At 49.1% G+C, this 18,101-nt stretch overlaps 1 protein-coding gene across 6 annotated transcripts in view; it reads right to left on the bottom strand.

Moving 5' to 3' along the window:
* PARD3 (par-3 family cell polarity regulator) overlaps positions 1-9,123 on the bottom strand; it is a 705,675-nt gene extending 696,552 nt beyond the window's left edge. For 3 of the 6 annotated variants that reach the window (XM_030797831.1, XM_030797835.1, XM_030797832.1), the window contains exon 1: positions 8,674-9,094. In XM_030797831.1, the coding sequence (XP_030653691.1) occupies positions 8,674-8,793 (120 nt within the window). In that variant the 5' untranslated portion in view covers positions 8,794-9,094. Of the gene's footprint in view, positions 1-8,673 lie in introns of all 6 variants that reach the window. The other 3 variants (XM_030797833.1, XM_030797836.1, XM_030797834.1) reach the window with 2 other exon arrangements.
* Between the last annotated feature and the right edge of the window lie 8,978 nt (positions 9,124-18,101).

Here is an 18,101-nt window from a genome sequence, read left to right as displayed (position 1 = left end):
CAGCCTCCTGAGCAGCTGGGACTAAAGATGCACACAACCATGCCTGGCTTTTTTTTTTTTATTTTTTTTTTGAGATGAATCTCCCCATCGCCCAGGCTGGAGTGCAGTGTCACAGTCTTGGCTCACTGCAACCTCTGCCTCCCAGGGTTCAAGTGATTCTCTTGCCTCAGCCTCCCGAGTAGCTGTGATTATAGGCGTGCACCACCATGCCCATCTATTTTTTGTACTTTAAGTAGAGACGGGGTTTCACTACTTTGGCCAGGCTCAAACTCCTGACCTCATGATCCGCCCACCTTGGCCTCCCAAAGTACTGGGATTACAGGCGTGAGCCACCATGCCTGGCCTATGCCTGGCTAATTTTTTTAAAAAGACATGGGGTCTCACTATGTTGCCCAGGCTGGGTCTTGAACTCTTGGCCTCAAGCAATCCTCCCACCTCAGCTTCCCAAAGCACTGGGATTACAGGCGTGAGCCTTCTCACCCAGCCAACCCTAGGCAAAATTTACCCTAACTCTCAACAGCATCCATTTGACCTGGAGAGCAAGCCCTGTCATTTCAAAGTTGGGGGGAGGCAAAATATTCTCACAGCATGGGTGGGAGGAGTAAGAGGTCCTGGACCCTGTATAACCATCTGAAAAGCCACTGCACATCATTTATGGTCCCATGAGCACCAAAACCAACCATGCGGAGCAGGAGTCCCTGCACAGCTCAGGGAACTGGCAGTGGGAGTCCAGCCCAGCACCTCTGAATATGAGAACATGGGGAAACAGAGGCTCACAGAGCTTGTAAGATTTGCCAAAGCTCAAAATTTCTGGGAGCCAAAGCCAAATGCTGGAAAGGCTGGTCCATTACGTGCATCCTTGGGGCATTCTCAACCTCCATTGCACAAAGGTAGCTGGCGAGCTGGGTAAAAGGAGTCTCTGGCTAAAGAACAATTGGTGAAGCCCTTAGAGGAGGTAGGGGGTAGCACACAGAGACCAGGGGACCTGGAGGCTCAGCAGCCAGGAGCTTACCAGACAGTAAACAGGACACACTGGTCAGGCCTGAGAAAGCAGGGATTCCACACTATATGGAAAACTCCTGAAGACAGCCAGTTTTCATTTGAAGTGTTTTGAGCATCTCTGATACACATATATATGTCATTTTATGAAATGCTCAGAACTATAAAATACCTAAAAATGGAGCATTGTTCATAGTGGCTTATGCAGTCTATTTTTCTAACATCTTTATTGACATATAATCACATAACCATAAACTCCATCCATTGAAAGTATACACTTGAATAGAACTGTGCAACCATCACCATGATCTTAGAATATTTTCATCATCCCAAAAAGAAACCTCATAGCCATTCACGGTCTCCATTACCCCAAACTCCCAGTCGTAGCGAAACACCACTCTACTGTCTCTATAGAGCTACCCACTCTGGTCATTTTATAGGAACAGAATTATACAATATGTGGGCTTGCTGCCATGAACACTGATGTACAGTTTGTGTGTACACATTTTCATTTCTCTTGTGTGTTTGTGTGTATACATATAAAGAGTATATATAAAATATATACAGAATAGAGTACAGAGAGTATATACAAAATATACTCTGTTTAGGTGAAAAAAATAAATAATTGATACTTAAAGTCACTTGGATGTGGAGCTTGAAATTTTATTTGCAAGGACCAATATGAGTTGATGGAGAAAAAAGGAATACACAAAAGTAATATTTAAATGGCAAAAACCACGGAAAGATAGCAGGCCAGATGCAAGAAGGCACAGACCTATACACGAAAGTTATTTTAACTTTATTTACTGAATTTACTTTTATTTATTTACTAAAATTTTTACTTATTTACTAAGTAAGTTGAAACAAAGTTATTTTTACTTATTTGCTAAAATTTAGGCCAGGCATGGTGGCTCATGCCTGTAATCCCAGCACTCTGGGGGACCAAGGCAGGTGGATTGCTTGAGCTCAGGTGTTTGAGATCAGCCTAGCCAACATGGCGAGATGCTGTCTCTACAAAAACTACAAAAATTAGCCAGGTGTGGTGGCACACAACTCTAGTCCCAGCTACTTGGGGGGCTGAGGCAGGAGGATCACTTGAGCTTGGGAGGTTGAGGCTGCAGTGAGCAGAGATCACGCCACTTCACTCCAGCCTGGGTGACAAAGACCCTGTCTCAAAAAAAAAAAAGAAAGAAAGAAAAAACTTGTAAATAATGACTAAAAGACGAAAAAAATCAGTCACCTTTCTACTTTATTCACTGAACTCGGCATTTGTTTTGATAAAGATTTGCTTTTGTACAGAAAAGGTACCCAAAACAGGTAAAACTGTATACATTTACTGATGTCCAGCTCTACTGCCATTGACCTTGGTCCCAGCCAGGAATGCTGAGTGAGTGGCCAAGCAGGATGAAAGCATGCTGTGTGGGCTTAGCATGGCATCTCCCCCTGCTGGAAAATTACCTATAGAAAGCAGCTTCTGGCCCAATCTTACATGTTTATTTCCATCCTTGAAAAAAAATACAGAGGGCTCTAATCATCTATGGGGAGCTCAACATCACCAACTTGCACCCAACTCTGTGGGGAGGTAGAACCTCCCAGGACAGATGGAGGATCCGTCTGTGGGTTTGCATCCAAGTGGGACTTTAAATATTCCCTTCACAACCAATTCATCCATGTCTACCATAAGCCAAGAAGCGCTTCACATCCGCCAGATTCTCTCTGAGAATCTCAGATCCTAAACATTCCTACTTAGTCCTGGCACTCAGCCAAGCATCTCAACTGACGGAATCAGAGGCGCCAGACCAAGCATAGGTGTGTTCCAGGGCCAGATTCTCACACAGCCCTGGCCACCTGCCTTGAACCTCACCCAATGCGAATCCCAGGAGGGTTCTCTGCTTGATCTGAAAAACAAACCGAACTCCCTCAAGACAGCTGATACGAAAGAGTAACTTCTAGGTACTCCAAACCTCATTAAATCTTAGTTTCCGTTACAAGCTGTTTGTGCCAGTATGTCAAACACACCAAACCTTAAAGTCCTTTAAATTCACAAGTGCTGATGATAGTCCTCTCAGCAGAAGTGTATTTTTGTGTGAGACCAGTGTAACATGTTGATTCTCAACTTTCTATTTACTCAACATTCTGACTGCAATGTGACAGAAACGGGCTATTAACTAAGACTGAAGCTCAGCCACTTCAAACATTTCACCCGGAGGGAGGAAGGGTGCACAGATACACCTGAAAACCACACAGCACAGCCCAAGCATCTGAGTCGGTACAGGAGCTACACCCAGGACGTCCCCAGTAGAGGCAGCAGGCAGGGAGAAAGATCCTCTAGCAGCTTGGAATGGAGAGCCAGCCTCCTGGAGATGGCTGTCTGGGCTAAGACTCACAAATGAGTGCAAGGAAGGAGCAAACATTCCAGGGCAAAAGAAACAGAAAATGCCAGAACAGAAGCAGCAAAGTGTATGTGAGTCCCAGGGGGTGGAGCAGCTGCAGAGAGAGTGGCTGGAAGGCAAGAGGGGTCCCTACAGGGACGGGCTGTGCTCAGAAGGCAGGACTTGGAGAACGCGGGACAAAGACGCTTCAGCACCAGAGGACAATGTGACTTGAATTCTAGAAAGATCAGCCTTTCAAAAATGTTTAGTTTCTTTTTCCTTTTTGAGAGGGAAGGCAGAAAATGTTAAAAAAATAATAATAATAAAGCTGCTTTCATTTCACTATTTTTATGCTTGCCTCTATTTTCTTTCAATCTCTGCAACAGTACAACTATTTTCCTAAAAGTTTCAATACACTTGTAAATGAATAACATGCAGTCACACATTTATTCACAGAAAAATTCCATACCAACCACAAGATTTTTCATAAAAACCATGACTGTCATTATGTTACTAATCAACAGTCTCCCGCCACCAAAAAAACACATTTTCAGAAGTTTCTGTCCACGAACTCAACTTTTTAAAAAATACAGGTCAAGCATCCCTAATTGAAAAATCCAAAATCCAAAATACTCCAAAATCTGAAACTTACTGAGCACCCACGTGACGCCACACCTGGAAAATTCCACACGTAAGTACTTAACACAGACTTCTTTTCAAGCACAAAAATACTGCATAAAATTACCTTCAGGCTATGTGTATAAGGTACGTAGGAAACATAAATTCTAACAATACATTAGACTTGGGTTCCATCTTCAACCTATCTCATTATATATACAAAAATATCCCAAAGTCCAGAAAAATCCAAAATACTTCTGTGGTCCCAAGTATTTTGGATAAAGGATGCTCAACCTGTAATAACAACAGGTTGCTATTAAATCACTCTAAAGTGATGTGCTTGGGGACAGAAGCCAGAGGCCCCAATAATCAACCTGTAATCAAGCCAACACCCTCAGCTTTTGCTTCCCCAGCCCATACACACATGCAACACACAATTTTGTTCTCCTGATTGTGGTGCTGCACGTCATTCAACCTAACATTCTTACCTATCCTTCAGTGAAATTACATGCTGCATTTTTAAGTAAAGGGGAAAAATCCAAGCAGCAATAGTGGGACACTTGGGAAAGTTCCCTGGGTGTAAAACTGCTTGGTGGATAAAACATATTGGTGATTCCATTCATCTTTATGGAACAGCTAGTATGGGCCGGGCCCAGGACTTTAGAGTTTCCCTCTCACCATCCTGTTCAATACTTACATTAACCCTGCCGGGGAATATTCCACTTGAGATAATGGGGCTCCGTAGGGTTGGTGTACCCAAGGTTAAATGGCTTGTAAACCTAAGTCACCAAACCCAATCCAAAGCTCCCCTACAGGCTGAGAGGAGGGCTATGAGGGAGGTGGAAACAGTGAGCAAAGGGGCTCCAGCACCTTCTCGCCCTCACTTTTGCCCTTCACTCTCTCCTTCCCCTTTTGGTCACTCAACAACATTTATTTAGAATGAAATGCTAAGGAATTATCCATCCAAACCTCATCTAAGGTTGCTCAGGTCATCCTCCTACTTGTTACCCTGACTCTTAGCTAAACACCACAGTCCTTCCTACTGCACGAAGTCTCAGGGTCTTGCCCTGACATTCCGTCCTCCTCAGTTCGATCCTGACCCCCTGGGCTAAATGCCTGAATCACCTTTGTCCACACTGCCTTCCTGGAATGCCCTCCCTTTCACTTCTCAGAATTGTAGCAGACATTCTGCAGATTCACACACCTAGACCCCAACTGCAGACCTCAGACCCAGAGTCCATCTGCCCCTGCAGGCAGGTGCCTTACCCAGTTAGCAAGCACTGCCCTATATCAAGGTCAGCCTTCCCACCAACCAAGCCCAGTTCAAATCCTAGTGACTAAATGAGACTCCCACACACACCCCATAATGATAGCACCCACCTCCAAAATCCAGAAGCGATTACTGACTGTATCACACTGGTGCCAATTAATGCTACCACCTACTGTTATTTATACTGTTATATATTCTTCCTGTCTCCTAGATTATATTTTTTTGAAAATTGCATGAATTCAGTCTTACATTTTTTTCATAGAGCATGACTTTTTATACACAGTAGCCCTTCAACCAACCCCACACTTAGCGCTGCAGCTCAGCACCGTGTCCACCTGGAATCACGGGTGTCAGGTCGCAAGTGCAGAAGAACAGATGCAGACACAGTCCATCCTCCCATCCTGCGTCCTCATGAGAACGGTCCATGTAACGCGGTTCCCAACGTCTAGCACCGCACTGTCCTCAGCGAGGCTCCTAATGCAGATGGGTGGATGAGGATGAACAGCTATTCCCACCCATCAGTGATCACAACCACAAAAACATCTTTCGTGAGAGGAAAAAAGAAATGTCACACATGACTAAGCGTAAGCCTTCAAATATCTACTCACTGAGGACATGTCTAGTATTAAATCATGACACTTCACTATCCAGAAAAATTGATTTGTGTAACCTGAAGAGAAAACAGCTCAGATGCAATGCCAGAAAATTAACCCCACCACACCAGAAAATGTTTACTGCAGAGAAAGCCTTGGTCATTTGAGAGTTGGGACCTTTCTCTTTTCCTTTTTATTTTTTTATTTTTGGCTTGGTTGGTTATTATACAAAGCCATAAACATGATCTGCCCACATTTTTCCCCACCAGATGGGAGTTCATCACGCCACATGTCACCTAGCAACCTAAACACCACTCCACAACTATCCAGCCACCCAATTCTTCACACAGAATTTCTCTTGTTCTATTAGGCAATACGGGTAAGGAACAGAGAATAAAAGTTAAAAGTGTTAAGTACATATTAACACTTCCTCATCACTTAATATAGAATGGGAAAAGTAGTAAGGAAGACTAAAAATTAATCTTAATCATTGTCTAGCAATTTCAGAAGAAAAACGAGAAAAAGGAGACCTAGAAGACGCTCCAGCTCTGGCAACATTTGAGGGTCAACAATCTTGGGATCCAATGACTGAACTTGGTATACTGCAAAGCCCCCGTTAAAATTCACCTACAGAACTCTAAGTTGTACTTAAAGAACATGTAAGTGTTGCAACCCCTGACCCATCTCTGACCCTCCCTCTCATCTCCAACTCCCATGTCACTATCACCCTCCCTTCCTTCAGCTCATAGGCCCCTTTTCTCTTTGCGACACCTTCCCAGACACCCTTAAGAAAACTGCACTCCCTTTTCTATGCCCTGTGAAACAACCACTGCTAATCGTTAATAACAAGGACCAGGTCCGTGACCAAGGCCCTGCACTCTAGCCACCCAGCATCCCAGAGGCCACCTCTTCTCCCCATGTCACCATCAGCTCCTTCACCTGGAGGATCGCGCAGCCTCTTGCTCAGCCTCTCACAGCCAGTGGGTCCCTTAGACGTCCAGCACCCAGAACAGTGCCGTGGACACAGTCAAAGCTTCAGAATTTCTGTAAAACGAATGCCTCAAACAACTACATTTGAACTACTGCCAAACAGGCAGTTCAGCCTATGTCTATTTTGTGCACGATGAAACAGGGGACACAGTAGGTAAAACAATTTTAATCACATAAAATTAGGAAAGTGAAAGAAAATGTGGATCATCCTCTCCCTATTCAGGAGCCTAGAAGTACTGCAGAGTGCGTATTACTTTATTTCTCTTTCCTTGCACAATTTATTTTGTTGGTTTCCAGAGTGCCTGAACAATTTGAGTACTCTTTTGGAACATTTAAAGCATAAACTGTCACACATAAACAACACTTAAAAATGCGAAATGTCCATTTAGCTGGTTTTCTTTCCCTTTGTCAGCTTTGCAAGATAAACAGGTGCCCAATTCCCACTAATTTTATTTGATTTTCAATAAGAGTTCAACTGTAAGGAACATAACAGAGCTACTAAAGCCAACGTCTTCTATCCTTGTGTCGTGTCTCTAAACGTCCCCCAAAATTATCTTTAAAAGGCCAAATTTATGCTATTTTTTCCAATATATACTAAAAGCAAAACAAAAGTCTAAAAAGCTTTTACTTCTTAATTTCTGAGAGCACTGAAGATGCCACCGGAGTACCCCGGGTACGCTCAATAGGGCTGACCAAGCCACTTTCCAACGTCATTTGCAGCCCCCAAGCCCACAGGGGCCAGGCCACTGTCGGGGACAAATGGGAAATACTGCACCCAAGCGAATGCGCTCCCCACCAAAGAGGACTCTACTACAAAGGAAATATATCCCCGGGTGCTTGGGAGAAACTTCAGCGTGGGCTGTTGTCAAACACAGACGCAGTCGGTAAAACAATTTAACAAAATGCCTTTTCACTTCTGACACATAGTAGAGGAATGCTGTGAAGTGGAGACAATGTTATCACTCCACCAGGAAAAAGGGAAATCCACTCAACTCCCAAGTCAGGCCGGCTCCGCAGCCCAGCCACATGGAACCAGCCCGGGATAGGTAGGAGCTGAGGTCCTCGCAGGAAAACTTTTCATTCCGCGACTCTTCCAAGGTTGTGTTTTCCAGAGCCCAGCAAGTGGGATCAGCTCAGTAAATGCTCGCAAGCGAGTGCCGAGTGCCAGCGGTAGCCCTCCCGGGAACGCCTCCCCGACTCCAAGCCGGCGACTCCCCAAACCCTGCAGCCCCCGGACGCGCCGGGCTGCCCCTGTCGGCCCCTGCCAGCGGGGGACAAGGAGGAAAAGACCCCCCGCCGCTGTCCCGCCCCCGCCCCCGCCCGAGGAAGGGAGAGGAGACAGAAGGCTCGCAGCCCGCCTCCGTCGGGAGGGCAGTCGCGAAACTCTCCTCACACCAAAAGTTCCCAGTCCCCGGCCTGTGCCCGCGGGGCCTGGGAGCCGGGAGAGGCCTGGGGCTGGATTTCCCGGCCCGCGCCCCCTGCGCGCCGGCTCGGGGCTTGGCTGGGTCTGCAGACTCCGGGGAGGTGCCCAGGGCCGGCCTGTGCGCCGCTGCCCGGCTCGCCCCGCGCTACCGAGGCCGGAGCTCCCGGGCGGAGGGTGAGGGCAGGGGCCGCGGGACCCGGCTGGGTGCCCCCGAGCCTGCGCCCCGGCCCGCGCGGAGAACTTTGGCGCCCGCAGCCCGGGGCGGGGGGCGCCCGCGAGGCCGGCCCGGCCGCACTTTCCCTTTCCCCGCCTCCCTGCGCCTCTCCTCCCCCTTCCAGGAAGCGCCATATTGATCCCGGCGCCGTCCCCGCCGCCGCCCCCTCCCCGCCCGCACCCCCGGCCCCTCACCTTGGCGATGGCCTTCCGGTAGCGGGTCACCGCCTGCTGGATGAGGCTGAAAACTTTCATGTGGCCGTCCCCGCACGGCACGACCACCCGGGTCCGTCCGAAGCACACGGTCACTTTCATGCCGCCGCCGCCGCAGGCGGGCCCGCGCCCCTTGCCGAGCGCAGCCGGAGCAGCCGAGGCCGGGACCGGGGACGCTGGGCGCAGAGGAGCCGCGGGGGACTCGGGCGCGCGGGCGGCTAGGGGCGCGGGCGGGCGGCGGCGACGCCGGGGGGCTGCTCAGCTCGCATGCCCGGCCCGGCCGCCCTCGCCTTGCCTTGCTTCGCCCGGGGCTCACCTCGCCTCTCCCCGCCGCGGCGCCCGCAGCCTCCGGCCACCTGTTCGGCGTCTCGGCGCGCTCGCCGGCGGCTGCCCGGGGCTCTGTGGCGCTGGCGCTCGCTCGGGGCCGCTGGGGGAGGGGACGGCGCGAAGGGAGGGGAGAGGAGGGGGAGGAGCAGGGCCGGGCACACAACACCGCGCACATGCGGCAGGGGGAGGCGAGGCCGGCTACCCGCGCGGGGCGGAGCGCAGGACCGCAGCCCGCGCCCCCGCCACCGCCCTCCGGGGCCGGCCTCCCTCCCTTCCTCCTGGGGCGCGGGACCCCTCGTCCCAGTGCCAGCCCGGGCAGGCGGTCCTCTGCCCCCACCAGCCCTGGCCCGGGCGCCCCCCAGCCCCCTTCGCCCCGCCCGCCCAGCACCCTGCAGGGCTGCGCTCGCCCCTCCTCGGGGACGCCCCTTCCACGCCTCCAGAGGTCTCCACGGAGCCCCCCTTCCCCTTCCTTTGTCACTTTTAATCCCATATTTCGGACTGGAGGGTTTCGAGTGCAAGCGCTCCCGGGGAAAGCAGTTTGTGCTCAGCGCGGCGAGTCCCCTCCTCACCGCCCCGGAGGCTCCAGCCCGAGCCTCTCCGCCCGCGGGGACTCGAGCCTGCAGCTTGCTCGGCTGGGTTTCTGCCCTGCCCGCTCCCTAGCTCTGCTGCAGGGCAGGCAGCGGCAGTTCTGCCTGAAACACAAGAATCAGTAGTCTGCTCTGAGGAGACAGTGGGGAAGCCGTGAGCGACGGGGCCTTTTCCAGAGGCCACTATTTACCTTGAAGTTTCCTGTTGACCTTCTGCTGACCCACCCTCTTAAATAGATTAGAACTTAAACATCGCAATTCTGATACGTTTATTTCTTTGAAGTTCTGCAGCATAAGCAATCCTAACGCGAATCCGTGAACAGTCTATTCCGACGCCGCGGAGAAATCTCCCGCGGGGATCCCCATGATGTGCCCGCGCTTAACGCAAACGCCTGAACCCAGGGGAAGGCTGCGACTCCTCGATGAGTGGCATGAGGGCTTGAGACGTTCTAAAGGAACGTGGACCGAGTTAGGGAACGTAACTGAAGCTCATTTTGTCTTAGTTATGGACTATGAGTCCTTAATAAACGTATGTCATTATGTTTAAAGAATAACAAATGTCAGCAAAGAGTGGTCCCTGTCCCAAGCCCGTTCCAGACTATGTGAAATTCTTTTTTGCCAGTTGTTTCCAAGGGACGTGAAAGCAATCAAGCTCCCCTGGGTTGGCGCAGAACTTGAGCACTTAGAGCTAGAAGAGCTGGCGATCGACCATCCATCCCACTCCACCTCCAATCTTAAAACAAGGAAACAAGACACGAGGTTCGTCCGCTTGCCACACTCCCTGCGCTTTGCAGCACCACAGCTGCCCCAGCATAGTGCAGTTTCTCCTAGGAAACATTGCCCTTCCTCTCCTCTCCCAGCCCTGGACCACCACTTTCCACCACCTGTCCCAGCAAATCAGTGCAGTGGTGTTAGCCCCATCTTACTCCAGGACACTGACCAAGGGCCAAAGTCACTTGCCCAAGGCGGCAGAGAAAGCTCAAGGCAGACCCAGAAATAATCTAGGTTTCCCTCCTTCCACTCAGCCATGGGAAAGGCTCCTCCTACTGCTGTTTGGCTGCAACACTAGACATTTCTAGCCAGTAATTAAGTTTGTGACAACGATAACAACAACTGTTGCTGTGGGCTTTTTGCTTCTTACATAGATAACTTGGATCCACAACAACAATTACTGATAATTATAGGTGTTGTTTCTGTTTTCATGCATTGGGAGAGTATACTTCTAGTTTAGAATGTATACTACTTTATTTTATGTTGTGTTTTTTTAATTTATTTATTTATTTTTCTTTTTTTATTTTATTTATTTATTTATTTATTTATTTTGAGACCAAGTCTCGCTCTGTTGCCCAGGCTGGAGCGCAGTGGCGTGATCTCAGCTCACTGCAACCTCCGCCTTCTGGATTCAAATGATTCTCCTGCCTCTGCCTCCCGAGTAGCTGGGATTATAGGTGCCCGCCACCACACCCAGCTAATTATTATATTTTCAGTTAGAGACAGGCTCTCACCATGCTGACCAGGCTGGTCGATCCACCCGCCTCGGCCTCCCAAAGTGCTGGGATTACAGCGTGAGCCACCGCGCGGCAGAGAATGCATACTAGTTTTGATGCTACACTAGTTCAGAGGGGTATACTAGCTTGAGTATAATAAATTAGAGTGGGGCTTTCTCAAAATAATTCTAATCGAAAGTCATTTTTCAGTAATAACCAGAGTACATAGGACATCTAGGTTCAGATCCATATTTGGCCACTTACTAGTGCCTTAGACACAACACTCACTCTCCAGCCCGTTTTATCAGCTGAAAAGTAGAGAAGTAGAGGTTATCATATCCATATCCATCTCATAGGTTATGAGTCAGTCTTTCTTTCTTTTCTTTTTCTTTTTTTTTTTTTTTTTTTTTTTTTGAGATAGAGTCTTGCTCTGTTGTTCAGGCTGAAGGGCAATGGCACAATCTTAGCTCACTGCTGCCTCAGACTCCCAGGCTCAAGCAATCCTTCCTCAGCCTTGAGAGCAGCTAAGACTACAGACAAATACCACTTTGCCCAGCTAATTTTTAAATTGTTCGTAGAGATAAGGTCTCACTATGTGGCCCAGGCTGGTCTTGAACTCCTGTCCTCAAGCGATTCTCCTGCTTCAGCCTCCCATAGTGCTGGGATGACAGGTGTGAGCCACGGCACCCGGTCATAAGTTATGAATATTAAATAAAATACTGTATCAGAAAACAATACGGCCGGGCATGGTGGCTCACGCCTGTAATCCCAGCACTTTGGGAGGCCGAAGTGGGCAGATCACCTGAGGTCAGGAGTTCGAGACCAGCCTGACCAACATGGAGAAACCCCGTCTCTACTAAAAATACAAAATTAGCAGGGCGTGGTGGCACATGCCTGTAATCTCAGCTACTCGGGAGGCTGAGGCAGGAGAATCACTTGAACCCAGGAGGCGGAGGTTGCGGTGAGCTGAGATGGCGCCATTGCACTGCACCCTGGGCAACAAGAGCAAAACTCTGTCTCAAAAGAAAAAAAAAAAAACAGTACATGCTGCCACGCTGCCACATGGGAATGTATAGCGTAGTACAGTCCAGTTACCGTAATGAAGGCAGAGGGTAACAAAGTCCAGGACAGGATAGCAAATAATGACATTGGAGGAGGCGGGAGAGATAAGGGGGATAGGAGAAGACCAAGGCTCAAAGAAATGACTACCCAGGTGATACAACTTTCCAGTGACTGGGCCAGGACTACAACCAGAAACTCCAGCTCTGACTCTCAGGCCTGCACTCAATTCACTTAAATTTGATTCCACATGCAGTTAGTAAAGACCTTCCTTGCAGGAAGCACTAGCTAAATATTACAGAATTATAAAGGTGAGTAAAAGAAGGACAATCTAGAGGTCAGAATAAGATAGCTATTCCAATAACTGTAATTCAAGACATTAAATATTCAGTGCCCGCAAAGCGTTTACAGCAGTACTAGAGAAGGGGGAAGCTTTCATAACAGAGATGACATCAGGATATGTGGGTACCGTTTTATGTATATCAATTCCTTTAACTATTCAATACTTAATAAGGATATGGATGTTTTTAAAAAATATGATCCAGAGGATTAATAACACTGATTCCACCAACCAGATAAAGCCTTACAGCTGCATTTAAATCTACCTAGTTTATCTAGATGCAGTGATTCCCTTTATATTAATAATGGATGAAAAACTAGTACTGTATAATTCTAGATGCCAGAGCCTTTGGTGTCTTGAGTCAAAACTCATGAAAATTTTTTTGTAATTCATAAAATTTCATGACACATTGGGAATACATATCCAAGTCCTCACCTGCCCAAATAGAGCCCCATTCAAAATATTCCAGGGTTGCCCTGAACCAGTCCATCAGCAACCATCACCAAAGTATCCACTGCCTTTTTTTTTTTCTTTTGAGATGGAGTCTTGCTGTTGCCCAGGCTGGAGTGCAGTAGCACGATCTTGGCTCACTGTAACCTCTGCCTTCCGGGTTCAAGGGATCCTCCCACCTCAGCCTCCCAAGTAGCTGGGATTACAGGCGTGCACCACCACGCCCGGCTAATTTTTGTACTTTTAGTAGAGACAGGGTCTCACCATGTTGGCCAAGCTGGTCTCAAACTCCTGACCTCAAATGATCCACCCACCTCAGCCTCCCAAAGTGCTGGGATTACAGGTGTGAGCCACCATGCCTGGCCCTTCTCTGCATTTTCGTTCTCCTGTTCTGGTTCCCAGACACTGCTGGAAGGTATGTCAGCACTGCCCTGCTGAGAGAGCCCACTTTGCAAAAGCTTAAGTCCAGGCTGAGATCACCACTTCTAGAAGCCCCGGTGTCACCCAGCCTCAGAATGCCACAAAAGGCCCAGGTTCCCTGCAGAAAGCAAGCACCCATGTTTGCCATGACCCACTGCTCAGAGCCCAAGTCCCCAGTCAAATATCTCCCTCCTTCCCAGGTCCCAGAGCTGAAGAATGAGGGAGCTTGTTGGTGAAGTCCATGAAAGTTGGCAGAACAAGGTGGAGGCTGGCAGAGCTGGTGATATTAACACTCAACCCTGTTAAAGACAAATCAGCAGCAGAGTGGAATAAAGCCACCTAAGCCACTCACTTTCTGGCAGTCCAGCTTGACTGGAGGCAGGAATTGGAGAGTCCAGTGATATGAAGAGGTGCTTCCTGGTGATGCTTTATAAATGCCAGTTCTAGCTGGGTGTGGTGGCTCATGCCTGTAATTGCAGACTTTGGGAGGCTGAGGTGGGAGGATCACTTGAGCCCAGGTGTTTGAGACCAGCCTGGGTAACATAGTGAGACTCCATCTATACGAAAGTTAAAAAGTAGCTGGGTGTAGTGGCACACACCTGTGGTTCCAGCTATGAGGCTGAAGGATCACTTGAACCCAGGAGTTTGAGGCTGCAGTGAGCCATGATCGTGTCCCTTCACTCCAGTCTGGGCAACAGAGTGACACACTGTCTCAAAAAATAAAATAGGGCTGGGCACAGTGGCTCACGCCTATAATCCTAGCACTTTGGGAGGCCAAGGCGGGTGGATCACCTGAGGTCGGGAATTCAAGACTAGCCTGGCCAATATGGTGAAACCTCATCTCTACTAAAAATATAAAAAATTAGCTGGGCATTGTGGCAGACACCTGTAATCCCAGCTACTCGTGAGGCTGAGGCAGGAGAATTACTTGAACCCAGGAGGCGGAGCTTGCAGTGAGCTGAGATTGCACCATTGCACTCCAGCCTGGGCAATAAGAGTGAAACTCCATCTAAAATAAATAAATAAAATATAACTATAAATATAAATGCCAGTTATTTCAGCCGAATCTTTGAGAGTGAAGTTCAGAGTCAAGTTCTTCGGTGAGGCTTAGAGTGCTGGCCTTCTAGGTTGCTGGGGGAAGCCAAAGGTGCAGGTAGTAAGATTGCTGCTATTTGGGGGAATTTCAGCATTTGAACCAGGATTCTCTGGTGGGTAAAAGTCCATCCTGCCTTCCCTCTGAGGCAGGCATGGCTTTATCAGGAACATAAGGTACTGAAAGTTAACCGGATGTGGTGGCTTACACCTATAATCGCAGCTACATGGGAGGCAGAGGTGGGAGGATCACTTGAGCCCAGAAGTTCAAGACCTACCTGGGCAATGTAGTGAGACCACATCTCTACAGAAAGTTAAAAATTTAGCCAAGCATGGTGGTGCATGCCTGTAGTACCAGCTACCTGGAAGGCCAAGGTGGGAGAATTGTGAGCCCAGGAGTTGGAGGCTGCAGTGAGCTATGATTGCACTGTTGAACTCCAGTCTGGGAGAGAGAGTGAGATCCTATCTCTATAAAAAGACGAAAAAAAAAGTACCAAAAGTTTTCTCTCTCTCTCTCTTTCTCTCTCTCTCCCCTTTAAAAAACTTTGAGAATGGCTGGGCGTGGTGGCTCATGCCTATAATCCCAACACTTTGGAAGGCCGAGGCAGGTGGATCACCTGAGGTCAGGAGTTCGAGACCAGCCTGGGCAACATGGCAAAACCCTGTCTCTACTAAAAACACAAAAAGTAGCCAGGCATGGTGACAGGCGCCTGTAATTCCAGCTACTCAGGAGGCTGAGGCAGGGAGAATCCCTTGAACCCAGGAGGCAGAGGTTGCAGTGAGCCGAGATTGCATCATTGCACTCCAGCCTGGGCGACAGAGCGAGACTCAGTCTCAAAAAAAAAAAAAAAAATTAAATGGCTCAAATTCTCAAATCCTGAAACAATCTGGATTGGTAAAAGAAACACTTTAGCTGGAACCTATAATCCCAGCTACTGGAGAAGCTGAGGCAGGAGGATCATTTGAGGCCAGGAGTTCAAGGCTGCAGTGAGTTATGATGGCACACTGCAGTGTAGCCTGGGCAACAGAGTGGAAAGAAAGAGAGAGAGAGAGAGAAGGAGAGAGAAAGAAAAGAAAGAAAGGAAAGAAAAGGAAGGAAGGAAGGGAGAGAGGGAGGGAGGGAGGGGAAAGAAAAGAGAGAGAAGGAAAGAAAGAAGAGAGAAAGAAAGAGGAAGGAAGAAGGAAGGAAGGAGAGAGAAAAAAGGAAGGAAGGAAAAAGAAAGGAAAGAAAGAAAGAAAGAAAGAAAGAAAGGAAAGAAGGGAGGGAGGGAAGGGAGGGAGGGGAAGAAAGGAAAGGAAAAGAAACCAAAGGAAAGAAGGGGAGGAAAAGAAAGAGAGAGAGAAATAAGGAAAAAAAGAAGGGAGGGAGGAAGGAAGGAAAGAAAGAAAAGGGAGGAAGGAAGGAAGGAAAGAAAAAGAAGGGAGGGAGGGAGGAAAGAAAAAGAAAAGAGAGAGGAAGAAAAAGAGAAGAAAGAAAGAAAAGAAAGAAAGGAAAGAAAGAAAAGAAAGAAAAAAGAAAAGAAGAAGCAAGGGAGGGAGGAAGGGAGGGAGGAAGGAAGGCAGGCAGGAAGGAAAGAAAGAAGGAAGGAAAGAAGGAAGGAAGGAATGCTTTAACTAGAGTCAGTGTGTAGTGGAAACAAATTAGGTCTAGGACCGATGGCCCTATCTGGGTTTCCAGCCTCAAGCCTCTCCAGCACTGCCTCCAACCTACCTGGAGCAGGAAAGTCCTCTTCCCAATAGGTTCTCCAGAGCCAGACCTACGGGTGTCAGAGGAGGTGAGTGGCTTTGAGGCTGCTTCAGATGAGGCCCAGAGCCCCGGGCCCCTGACATTCTGTGTAATAATTCTGGTATGCTGTACCAGTGCACATCCAGCCCCAGTAATCCCCTGTACCTGATTTTAAATGGCTGACTCATCCCTCCCCGCTCTGTCAAGTTACTCTGTTAAGCCGGGAGTTCAATTTCAAAAATTCTCTGTGGTACTTTGGAATTTCATTCGCTCAGTGTCGTGGCAGAGGCACCATGCTTGTTCCAGCTGGAGAGGTTTACTTGGATGGAACACAAGGCAGTGGATCTGCAGTGGTAGATCCAGAACCCACAGAAATCTTTCGTTGTTGTTGTTATTGTTGTTTTTGGAGGCAGTATCTTGCTCTGTACCCCAAGCTAGAGTGCAGTGTCACAATCATAGCTCACTGCAGCCTCGAACTCCTAGCTTCAAGCAATCCTCCTGCCTCAGCCTCCAAAGTAGCTAGGACTTCAGGTGTGTTCCACCATGCATGGATTTTTTTTTTTATTTTTTTGTAGAGATAGGGTTTTCCTATTGAGAGGTGACAGCGTGCTGGCAGTCCTCACAGCCCTCGCTCGCTCTCAGCACCTCCTCTGCCTGGGCTCCCACTTTGGCTGCACTTGAGGAGCCCTTCAGCCAGCCGCTGCACTGTGGGAGCCCCTTTCTGGGCTGGCCAAGGCCGGAGCCGGCTCTCTCAGCTTGCGGGGAGGTGTGGAGGGAGAGGCGAGGGCGGGAACCAGGGCTGCGCGCGGTGCTTGTGGGCCAGCGCGAGTTCGGAGTGGGCGTGGGCTCGGCGGACCCCGCACTCGGAGTGGCCCGCCGGCCCCGGAGAGTGAGGGGCTTAGCCCCTGCGCCAGCAGCTGCTGTGCTCAATTTCTCGCCGGGCCTTAGCTGCCTTCCCGCGGGGCAGGGCTCGGGACCTGCAGCCCGCCATGCCTGAGCCTCCCCTCCCCCTCCGTGGGCTCCTGTGCGCTCCCTGCTCCACAGCGCCCAATCCCATCGACCACCCAAGGGCTGAGGAGTGCGACTGAAGCCAGCGAGACCACGAACCCGCCGGGAGGGATGGACAATTCTAGACGTGCCGCCTTAAGAGCTGTAACACTCACCGTGAAGGTCCCCAGCCTCACTCCTGAGCCAGCGAGACCACGAACCCACCAGAAGGAAGAAACTCCAAACACATCTGAATATCAGAAGGAACAAACTCCAGACGCGCCACCTTAAGAGCTGTAACACTCACCGGGAGGGTCCGCGGCTTCATTCTTGAAGTCAGTGAGCCCAAGAACCCACCAATTCCGGACACACTATGTTCTCCTGGCTGGTTGTGAAGTGGTCCTCCTGCCTCAACCTCCCAAAGTGCTGGAATTACAGGTGTGAGCTACTGCGTCCAGCCTTTCCTTTATCTATCTATCTATTTATAAAGATGGGGATCTAGGCCAGGTGAGGTGGCTCACGCCTATAATCCCAGCACTTTGGGAGGCTGAGGAAGGCGTATCATGAAGTCAAGAGATCGAGACCATCCTGCCCAACATAGTGAAAACCTGTGTCTACTAAAAATACAAAAATATTAGCTGGGTGTGGTGGCACACATGTAGTTCCAGCTACTCAGGAGGCTGAGGCAGGAGAATCACTTGAACCCAGGAGGTGGCGGTTGCACTCCAGCCTGGTGACAGAGGGAGACTCCGTCTCAAAAAAAAAAATTAATAAAAAAAAAAATAAAGACGAGGATCTCACTATGTTACCTTTCTGGTCTTGAACTCTTGGCCTCAAGCCATCATCCCACCATGGCTTCCCAAAATGCTGTGATTACAAGCATGAGCCATCATGCCTGGCCTGGTCATCTATATTTTAGGATGACCTCCTGGTGA

Source organism: Nomascus leucogenys, chromosome 18, assembly GCF_006542625.1.
Source record: "Nomascus leucogenys isolate Asia chromosome 18, Asia_NLE_v1, whole genome shotgun sequence".
Taxonomy (NCBI): Eukaryota; Metazoa; Chordata; class Mammalia; order Primates; family Hylobatidae; genus Nomascus; species Nomascus leucogenys.
This window is presented reverse-complemented; position numbering and strand designations above follow the sequence as displayed.